Source organism: Orycteropus afer, unplaced genomic scaffold (genome assembly GCF_000298275.1).
Source record: "Orycteropus afer afer isolate SDZICR_OR568_19922 unplaced genomic scaffold, OryAfe1.0 scaffold00358, whole genome shotgun sequence".
Classification (NCBI taxonomy): Eukaryota; Metazoa; Chordata; class Mammalia; order Tubulidentata; family Orycteropodidae; genus Orycteropus; species Orycteropus afer.
Window position 1 is genome coordinate 3,285,951 of NW_006921945.1, and position 10,860 is coordinate 3,296,810.

At 56.3% G+C, this 10,860-nt stretch overlaps 1 protein-coding gene across 1 annotated transcript in view; it reads left to right on the forward strand.

Annotated features, from left to right (window-relative positions):
• Window positions 1-10,645, forward strand: part of SVOPL (SVOP like) — a 46,621-nt gene extending 35,976 nt beyond the window's left edge. Inside the window, exons 9-13 of the mRNA XM_007952797.1 lie at window positions 2,094-2,305; window positions 3,534-3,645; window positions 4,768-4,849; window positions 6,300-6,389; window positions 10,448-10,645. Coding sequence (XP_007950988.1) covers window positions 2,094-2,305; window positions 3,534-3,645; window positions 4,768-4,849; window positions 6,300-6,389; window positions 10,448-10,645 — 694 coding nt within the window. The remainder of the gene's footprint in view (window positions 1-2,093; window positions 2,306-3,533; window positions 3,646-4,767; window positions 4,850-6,299; window positions 6,390-10,447) is intronic.
• Window positions 10,646-10,860: the final 215 nt, after the last annotated feature.

A 10,860-nucleotide genomic window follows, 5' to 3' on the forward strand; every position in this document is an offset into this window, starting at 1 on the left:
AGCTCCAGTGGGCCTGGTGCAGGAGGCAGAGCTGGACCCCAAGGTTGAGGGGCTTTCACCCAGCCCCTAGAGCCTGGCACTTTAAACTTGGACTCAACGCTTCCAAATTGTAAGAATAAACTCCTGCTTGTTAAGGCCGTCCCATTTGTGGTATGTTTCCTGTCAGAGTGGCACTGGGGAACCAGAACTGTGGGAAGGACAGGGGCTAAGGCACAAAGCGGGTGGGTGCGTGGGGGTTCCTGGGGGGTGATGGGACACCTTCTCTTAAGTTTGATGCAGGAACTTCTCTGCATGTCTTTTATATTGTTGTTAAAGTTCTCTAGCAGGTGCAGATGGTTTGTGCTTGACCGCTAACCTAAAGGCTGGCGGTTCAAATCCACACAGCGGTGCCGCGGAAGAAAGGCCTGGTGGTCTGCTTTTGTAAAGCCCGCCATCGAAACCCCGTGGAGTGCAGTTCCTCTCTGTGGCATGGGGTCGCCACCGGTCAGAAGTGACTCATGCCAGCAGGTTAACAGTCGCTAGCAGGCCTCCAGTTGGCCTGTTTGTGGTGATCTCACGCAGAAGGAAACACAACGCCCCCCTGTCCTGTGCTGTTCCCAGGACACGTTTCAGACTGGACTGCGGGGATCCAGGGACTGTCACGGGCCTTCCTTCCAACTCTGTCTTTGGAAGCTCTGCTGCCTCAATACGAATAGCTTGTAATGAGCAGACGGGAAAAGATGACCTACAGCAGCCGCCCTCGGGGCTCCTCACGGCCTGGGAAGACGCTTCATGGGGTGCGGTTCTAAAGACGGCCCCCAAGATCCCCCCCAGCTTACTGAATCCACCACGGATCCAGGGACCCTGAGAGGGGACCCGAGAAACGGAGGCCATCCTGGCCTATGCTGCTCGTGGGGGTGGGCCCCGTCAATCACGTGAGTGATCAGGAAGAAACCCAACGCAGGGCAGCTTCTGTGGCTGGAGTCAGAGCCACAGCAGAGGAGAGGCAGCCGGAGAAGGTGACGGCAGGTCAGAGAGGCTGCCGTCCTCGGAGAGGAAGGGCCCACAGGCCAAGGAGTGCAGCCACTGCTGGCTGACAGCCCACAGGGACATGGGGACCCCAGTGAGCCTGGGAACGACTGTTCCCCAAGAAAGGGACCAGCCCTGCCTTCACCCCGACTCCAGCCAGGTGAGGCTGGGAGCAGGAGCCCAGCTGCGGCGTGTTGTTTCTGACGCCAGGAGCGTAGGGACTTGGTACTGCACCCAGAAAGGGATCCCCACTTCAGACCCCTCAGCCGGGGCGTGCGGACCCTCCACCGTGAGCCCACCCGCTCCTGTGGACCCCTCTCCATTCTCGCTCCCTGGCAAGACAGCTGGGTGGTGTCTCCGCCTCGCCTCCCTGCTCACTGTGCCTCCTGCCTGGAACGTCCTGTGGCGTGTCCCTGCGGGACGTGGTGCTACCCAACTGTGAAGATGGAATTGTGTTGCCCCCAAAAGGCCGGTGGACATCCTAGGAAAGGGCTGCTTGTTGTCAGTTAGCCTGAGGTACCCGCAGACTAGGGCAGGTCCTAGTCCAGTCGGAGTGGTGTGCTGTTAGCAGACAAGTGACTCAGACAGACAGACAGATGGGGGTGGCGGTGGGGCCTGGCCAGGTGACAGTGTGACAACAGAGTTATCTTGCAGCTTCAAGCCAAGGAACAAATAACTCAAAACCAAAGCTATTGCTGTGCAGTCAATTCCAACTCACAGTGACCCTATGGGACAGAGCGGAACTGTCCCCGAGGGTTTCCAAGGCTGTCCTCTTTCTTCATGGAGCGGCTGTGGGTTTGAACTGTTGATCTTTGAGGTAGCAGCCAAGTAAACACTGTGTTACCAGGGTCCCCTTCTTGGGCTCCCAGAAGCTGGGAGAGACGGAAAGCATTCTCCCTTTGAGTCCGAGGGTGTGTGATCCTACTGACACCCTGAGTTCAGACTCCTAGCCCCCAAACTGTGAGAGAATACTCACTCCTCTGAGCCCCCCATGTTGCGGTTTTTCATTCCGTGGCCCGGGGAGTCTCCCACGCCACCCTCAGGCCGGCGGGGAGCTCCGCTCTAGGACGCCCCTCTCTTCGCAGGCTGGGCATCTCCTTTGCCTACTACGGGGCCATCCTGGCCAGCGCCGAGCTGCTGGAACGGGACCTGGTGTGCGGCTCACGGGAGCCGTCGCAGGGGGCGGTGGCGGTGGCCGCGGGCGACTCGGCCGAGAGCCGCAGCCCCTGCCACTGCCGCCCGTTCGCCGCCTCCGACTACCGCACCATGATCATCAGCACCGTGGGCGAGATCGCGCGTGAGCGCCCCCTGGGCCGGGGTGGGGGCAGAGGTGTGACCCTGCGGTGACCCGGGCGGGCTGGTCGGCCGGGGCAAGTCCCCGGATCAGACTGGTGGGGGCAGGGGAGGCTGGAGTGAAGCTCTGGCTCCCCCTATTTGACCGACTCTCAGACACAGAGGTTTTTTTTCTGTACATTATAACGTGTCTGAAATTGGGGGGTGTCTTACAATGGTTTGTTCGACTTCAATTTTGGCAGCACTGTTCCTGTTTCAGTAGCCATGGGATAAACCGGCGGCCATGGAGTCGATTCTGCCTCCGGGCGCCCCCGTGTGCATGGACTGTGCCCCTGGGATCGCCAGTGGCTGGGCTTTCAGAAGTGGCTCCCAAGTCTTCCTCCCAGGGGCCTCGGGGTAGACGCGAACCTGCAGCCTTTCTGGCAGCTGAGTGCGTAACCGTTTGCACCACTCAGAAACTCCAAGGCGTAAAATAATAGCGCTTAAAACTCAGCGGCATCTCACTGCCACCAAAAACACAACCAAACATTATTTTTTTTAAAAAAATAGCAGCACCTGGAATTTGTATTTACTGCCTCGGAAACCCCACGGGGGTCACTATGAGTCGGAACTGACTTGATGGCAGTGGGTTTGAATTTGATTAAGAACAATGTAAAGTTACCAAACAAAGTATGTAAACATCGCTGAATGCAAAACTGACTGCTCTGTAAACTTTCACTGAAACCACTGTTTAAAAAGAACAGTTTAAACATTAAAAATATAGTCTATCAAGCTGTCAGTTTACAACCCAGGACGTATCTACCTGATGTCGTGGAGTTCCCGGGTGATGCAAAAGGTTAAGCGCTCAGCTGTGAACTCAAAGGGCGGGGGTTCGAGTTCACCCAGAGGCACCGCAGAGGAACAGCTGAGGTGATCTATGGAAAGATCAGCCACTGAGGGCCCTAGTTCTCCTCCGACACTCGGGGGGCGCCAGGAGTCAGAGCTGGCTCCATGGCAACCGGTAAGTGTGGCGGAGCGAGCACGGTGTCCCGGGGCCTTCACACCGACCTATGCGTTGTTCTTTGAGCCGGGCACGAAACAAGCATTGAAGGAGGCTGGCAGGTGATGAGACCGTGCCCGGACGCCGGCCGGTGGGTGGCGCTGTTTCTGGAATGACAAGGCGGGTGCAGGCCAGGGCTGATGACGGCCTCCTCCTTGTCGAGCACTGAGATGGGCTTTGTCTCTGTTTCCAGTGAACCCCTTCAACATCCTGGGTCTCAATCTCCTGGGGAGACGGCTGAGTCTGTCCATCACCATGGGGTGCACCGCCTTGTTCTTTCTGCTGCTCAATGTGTGCACCTCCAGGTATTTCTCGCTGGGCCTGCGCGGCCACCGAGCTCGAGCCGTGGCTTCAAACGTGGTCCCCTGACCCCACGTTCAGGGGGCGCTGGGCCGTCCCTTCCACCTCGCCTGGGCCTGCGGGTCTGCGCTCACCCCACACTCCCACGCCCCGGTAGGATGGGGGGCTAGCGCGGTGGACGCACTTCCCCTGACGGCGTTCAGGACTCCGCTGTTCATGGAATGACCTGGCCCAACGCCGAGGGAGTTCAACGACACAGATAACCGGCCGTGGTGGGGAAGTCCCTTCCAGTCTTGGGCAAACGCTTGAGGGGCCACAGCCATTAGCTGCAGGAAGCTGCGGGGTCGGTGCCGGGCACGGCAATAAAGCGAGCCGTGCGAAGTTGTTGGTGTCCCAGTGCCTATGGGAGTCATGGGAGCTCTGGTGGCACAGTGCCTAAGGCATTTGACTGCTAACCAGAAGGCTGGCGGTTCAAACCCACCAGGCACTTCTCTGAAGGAAGGTTGGGCAATCTACTTCCATAGACACTGTCTCGGAAACCCAAGGAGGGGTCTATATGAGTCGGATCCAACTCGCGGCAGTGAGTTTGGTTTGGTTTGTAGTCTGTTAAGTGTGCAATTGCGTGATGAAAAAATTTGAAATAGTGTGAGAGTGACTAAAATGAGACACAGGCTCACGAGGTGAGCGCAGGGCCCGGGAAGGCCTTCTGATCGCTGTTGTTGTTGTTGTTGTGTGCCGTGGAGTCGGCCCCGACTCATAGCGACCCCTCCGTGGGTTTCCGAGGCAGTATCACTACGGAAGTAGGATTGCGCAACCTTCCTTCCGAGGAGCGGCTGATGGGTTAGCAGGCAAGTGTCTGGAAGCGCAGTATCTGCGCAGTGCGCTGAAGCGAAGCGCGCCTGCGCCGCGTCCCCGGCAAACGCGAGCGCCATCTGCCGGCGGGCGGTGGGCAGCTGCGCAGTGCAGGCCGGGAGGCGGGGCGGGGAGCAGGGTTTGCTCCGGGACCGCGCTGAGCCAGCGGGGCACGGCGCCCCCTGGAGGCTGAGGTCCCCACGTGTGTGTGTGTGTGGGGGGGGCCAGGGGGCGCCTCCACGCGCCGTTCATGACCGCCTCCCCCTGTCCCCCAGTGCCGGCCTCATCGGCTTCCTGTTCGTGCTGCGGGCTCTGGTGGCGGCCAACTTCAACACCATTTACATCTACACGGCCGAGGTTCGTTTCCGCTGGTGGTTTGCGCCAGCAGCGAGGGCCAAGGGGGCGCGTCGGAGAGGGCGTCCGTCCATGAATGAGGCTGAACCAACAGAATGTGCCTTCTCACCCTTTCCAAGGCTGGAAGTTTGAAACCAGGGTGCTAGCTCCGGGGGGCGGCTAGCTCTCTGTCGGCTCTGGGCAAGGCCCTGTCTCTGGGCTCCTGGGCAGTTTCCTTGGGGCCTGGCATCTCTCTTCCTCCATCTTTTGCTTCTGTTCTCTTAGTCTCTTTTAGATTTCAAAAAAGGGATCTCGGCGGCTAATCAAAACGTTGGTAGTTCGAATCTGCCAGCTGCTCCATGAGAGAAAGATGTGGCTGGCTGCTTCTGTAAAGATGGTCAGCCTTGGCAACCCTATGGGGCAGTTCTACTGTATTCTGTAGGGTCGCTGCGAGTTGGAATAGACTCCACGTGAGTGGGTTTGGTTTGGTTTTGGATGTTTCAAGAGATTGGCTCAAAATACACACTACATCAATCCTGTCTCATTAACATAAAAAAGAGAACATATAACCAACCGCAGGCACGTTGGTAGGCGCCGTGGAGTTGGTTCCCCCGCACGGTGACCTTATTTTATATACAACATAACAAACCAGCCCTGCCTGGTCCTGACCAGCCTCACAATTGTTCCTGTGTTAGCCCATCTCCTGAGGGCCTTCCCCTTTTTCACCGACCCTCTACTTCTCCAAGCATGATGTCCTTCTCCAGGGACGTCCCTCCTGACCCCACGCCCGAAGTCCCTGAGATAAAGTCTCTTCATCCTCACTTCTAAGGAGCGTCCTGGCTGCGCTTCTTCCAGGACAGATCTGTTCATTCTTCTGGCGGTCCGTGGTAGTGTCAGTATTCTTCACCAACACTGCAAGTCAAAGCATCAAGTCGTCTTCAGTCTTTCTGAATTCCTTGTCCAGCTTCCACTAGCATATGGGGCAAATGATAACACCTTGGGTCAGGCACACCTCCATCCTCCACGTGACATCTTTGCTTTCTAACACTTTAAAGTCGCCTTTTACAGCAGACCTGCGCGGTGCAATACGTCATTTCACTTCTTGATTGCTGTGTCTGTGGGTGTTCACTGTGGATCCAAGGGAAACAAAATCCTCGACAAAGTCAATCTTTTCTGCATTTATCATGACGGCAAACGGTGCAGAGTGAAGTCATTTTCCGACATCAGTTCCTCCCACTGTGTCTGTTAAAGGCTTCCTGCGATTGTCAGTGTTTGTGCAACATTTTCTTTCCCTTGGATAGAACCTCCTTCACGCAGGTTGCATTTAGAGCTCTGAGGCGGGGCTCTCCGTCTGATTCAAGCGCTCCTTTCTCGGTGCAGAGCCTGACCAGGCGTGAAGGGGCGGGGAGAACTTGGGGAAGGCAGCCGCACACACTCCCCGGCTAACGCCAGTCCCTGTGCTCCTGCCCTGCAGGTCTACCCCACCACGATGCGTGCCTTGGGGATGGGCACCAGCGGCTCCCTGTGCCGCATTGGTGCCATGGTGGCGCCATTCATCTCTCAGGTACAGCTCAGTCTGCAGGGGGATGGGACTAAGGGAGGCGGGAACAGGAAGGCCCGGCGTCCCAAACGGTTTGCATGAGCTACTAACCTAAAGCTTGGTGTTTGAACCCTTGTCGGCACCACAGAAGAAAGGCCTAGTGACCCACTTCTGTAAAGATTGAAACCAAGGAAACTCTATGGAGTTTTACTGTCACACGTGGGGTTGCCGTGAGTAGTAATGGACTTGATGGCAGTGGGCGTTTTGTTTGTTTGCAGGGAGGGTCTTTGTAGGGTAAAGCTAGCCTCAAGGATTCCTCTAGACTTAATGAGCGTTCTTGACATTCCGTCTTCCCATTGGCCAGCTCGGGCGGCGGGGCGGGGCTAAAGGGCCGGCAGCAGCCTTCCATGCTGCCCTTGGCCGTTGCTTGCTGGGTTTGCTCGGCTTTAAGCACGGCCTGGTTGGGGAAGGATCCAATGACATGAAGGACAGGGGAGCGTGAGCAAGTGACTGACAGTGGTCTCCGACCCTGAGGTTGACAAGCGGCATGAAGTGTAGGCAGGTTGAGTGGAGGACCAGGGTGGTGGCATTGGGCAGGATAAACCCAGCACAGGCGGGCTGCGATCCTGGTGAACTGTGGAGAAAGCCTTGTCTAGGAGAGGAGGGGGGACCTGCGGGACCATGGCCCATCAGCCGCTGGTGGCTTGCCGTGCGCACCCTGGCCATCCTCTGTGGCCAAAGAAACAAACCGGCTGAGTGGCTGCAGTGCACAACAGGAGTGTGGGGGGGCCCTGGAGGGCGTGGGGTGCAGGAGTGGGGAGGCTGCCAGGAACCCAGGCCCTGGGCTCCTGTCTTCCCAGGGCTGGGGCCACTCACCTCTACCTCTCTGAGCACGTGGGTGCCACTCCCCTCTCCCTGAAGGCCAGTGTCCTGCCGCCTGCGGGCATGGCAGCCCCCAATCCCAAAGCTGCGTCCTCAGGCCACCCACCGAGAGCACCCAACTGCTCTCTCTGGATCTCCAGGGAAGGGTCCGATTGGCCAGGTCTGGCCTTTGTCCGTGCTCGAGGTGCAGCAGGTGTGGCCCGCCCTCAGGGTCACGGACAAATGTGGCTGCGGAGCAGTGTCAGTTTTCAGACTGGGAGGTCAGGGCTTCCCAGGCTGGGCCCTCACAATTGACTGGAGGGTTTGTGCCGCCCCGAGCCCTGTACTGGGGGGCAGGGGGGTTCAGGGGTAGAATTCTCACCTTTCACGCAGGAGACCCGGGTTCAACACTCAACTCGTGCGCCTCATGCACACCCCCACCTGTCCGTCAGTGGCGGCTTCGTGTTGCTGCCACACTGAACAGGTTTGGGGGGAGCTTCCAGACTAAGGTGGACTAGGAAGAAGGGCCTGGCCATCGACTTCTAACATTCAGCCAGTAGAACCCTGTGGTCACATGCTCTCACAACGTAGCAGGACCGGGCAGCGCTTCACTCCGTTGGGCGCAGGGTCGCTGTGAGTCCAGCCAACATGCCAACTACCAATAATTGCTAAGTGCTGGAGATCTAAGAGATCCTGGGAAACCCCGTGTGCTTACTATGAGGCTACAGGAAAGACACCAAGTTGGACTGCGTAACGACTTTACACTTCTGCACGGAAACGGAAACTGCCGTAGCCAAGGATGAGGGACCGCTAAGGGTCTCAACGCCCCTCGTTCAAGAATGGCAGCTGAGGACCAGTCCCACTGGCTGGTCAGGTGCCTGTGCCCCCTGGGGCGCAGGGGAGCCAGGGAAGAGCGCCCGAGACGGCAGGGAACGTGGGGAAGGGGACTTCCTGTAAGGGACAGGCTCGCTGAGAAGCTGTGAGAAGTGTGGCCCTCAAAGGCGTGTGTGTTCACTGTTTGTGGGTGATGTGACTGTCCGAGGCAATCCACGTGATTCTTCTACACTGAAAACAAAAAATTAGTTAAAGCATGTACTATGTGTACTATCTCACCACTTAACTAAACCAAACCCGTTACTGTTGAGTTGATTTGGACTCATAAGGCATAACTCATCTAGGCTGACGGAGAACTGCTCCAGAGTTTCCAAGACTATTATTTTTTTAAAAAAAACTGTGATCTGGGCGAAAGTTGACAAAGCAAATTCGTTTTCCACACAGCAGTTTATATGCATTTTCTTCCATGACAATGACTGCCAGCCCCACAATGTAGCAGCTCTCTTCCCACTGCCTCCCGGTGGCTACCTTTTCCGTGTCCTTTCCCACGCATTCCCGCCCGCTGAGCCGTCTCCCTGTGCAACTGTTGCCCTTCTGATGTCCCAGGGCTGATTGTTCTAAGCAGCGTGCCGACCTGTGACTTGAGAGCTCTGCAGTTCCGCAGTCACTTCACACTTAACCGTCCTTGTGAGATTAGTGGCTCACCCTATACGCCTGTCTATTGTTTGGCTGGAGGCCATGGGAGTGAGTTCAATTCCAGGCCTGAAGGGTGACTAGGGGCCATAGTCTTGGGGGTTTTTACCAGTCTCCAGCAGACGAGTAAGCCTGGTTTTTATGATTTTCGGTTTTGTTCCACATTTTTCTTCCCCTGTATCCAGGATCTCCTGCACCTACCCCTTTCTGAGTGTTTGATAGTGGTAGCCCAGGCACCGTCTAGTTCTTTTGGTCTCAGGGTCACGTAGGCTAAGGTTCGCTTGGTCCACTAAGCCCTTGGACTAATTGTTGCCATGCAGTTTTGGTCTTCATCCTCTCTGCTCCAGAGGAGGAGTGGCCAATTGTTGCATCTAGATGGCCACTGGCAAGCTTTTAAGACCCCAGGCACTATTCACCCAAGTAGGATGTAGAGTGTTTTTTTTTTTTTTTTTGTAGTATGTTATGCCAGTTGAGCTTGATGTCCCCTGTGACCATGGTCCTGAGCCCACAGGCCCAACAACTTGCTCCCTCAGGGTGTTGGCTGTGGCTAACAAGTTGTCTAACTCTGACCTGTTAGTTCTAGTGTATCTATGGACATTCTTGCAGCACATCCCAATACATGCACAGACTGATCACCTGCCAACCCTATCTATGGTCTATACCCTTTTGCCTAGACACACCTGATCATTCAGCCCGTCTACCTATGTATCCACCCATAGATTAATTAATGTTTGCTGTTGCCCATCTTGCAGGATTGTGTGTGTAAAAGTGTTTATCTGTTGTCTGTACCTCTTGTGCACCTCTGTGTCTTCCTTTTCCTTTGTGTTGTGTTGATCACTCGCTTCTGGTATATTGCCTTTCTCTTCACCCAAACCGATACTTGTCTCTTAATCATCTAACAGTTTTCTCTCCCCTCCACTCTCATCTCTGGTAATCAACAGTTTCCTTCCATATGTAAACCTTTCCTTCCCTTTTTAGAGTAGTGGGCTAATGGAGTATTTGTCCAGGTGATTTTGTAGGTCTCTCCCAATGGCAATATTCTGTGACTTGAGAGCTCTGCAGTTCCTTAGTCACTTCACACTTAACCGTCCTTGTGAGATTAGTGGCTCTACCAAGTGCGTGCTTGCCCACTTTGGGCACAGCCGGGAGGAAGCTGCCAGGCAGGAAGACCTGTTCAAACTGGCCGGGCCCAGGGCCGGAAGCCCAGGCCGGCGGCCTGTAGATTAGCACTGTATTTGCACTGCGGAGAAGTGGAAATGCAGCAGAAAAGTCTGGTTGGTTGTCACACATGGGGCATTTTGAACAAACAGAAATGCCGCTCATCTTTGTGGGGACTTCAGGATTACAGCTCTCACCAAAACACTTTCTCTGGTTCATCTTGTCCAGACCGAGGGGGCGTGGACGTGCAGTGAGAGGGTCGGGAGTGAAGCAAGCTGAATGGGGGGAGAGGAGGGGCGGCAGGTGGAGAGTCCAGGGCAGATGCCTGAGGGGTGGGTGTGGAAGAGGCACAGGGAATGTGAGGAAGCCACAAAATGCCCACCCAGCGCGGCCCAGACCACCACAGATCTGAGACACCGCAACGCATTTGCACTGTGGCTGCCAGCCCCTCGTGGGTGTATTTGGGGAAGGGAGTCCTAGAGGCAGTTAGAGGTGACTTGGGCTAGATCAACGGAGCCATGCTCTGTGACCTGCAGGTCCTCCTGAGTGCCTCGTTCCTGGGGGCCCTGTGTCTGTTCTCGTCCGTCTGCGTGGTCTGCGCCGTTTCGGCTTTCACGCTCCCCATCGAGACCAAGGGACGAGCTCTGCAGGTAAGCGACGCGAGCAGCGCTGATTCGCAGCCACCACTTCTGACCAAAGGGACCAGGTGCAGCCAGCCTTTCAGCGACGTGTGAACGGCTGTGCCCTCTGCCAGCAGCTCAGATGTTCTCCTTTTGGGGTGCCCACCTGTCCCTGCATGTGGTTTTGGTAGTAGCTAGAACTCTAGTTACTGTCGATCTGCAGCGTGAGTAACGGGGATGAGGATGGGAGAGAGAGGCCAGTACCTCCCTCCACTTGGCCACGTGGATGGAGCCAGCACTGTAGGTGGCCCAGGGGATGGCCACGTGGG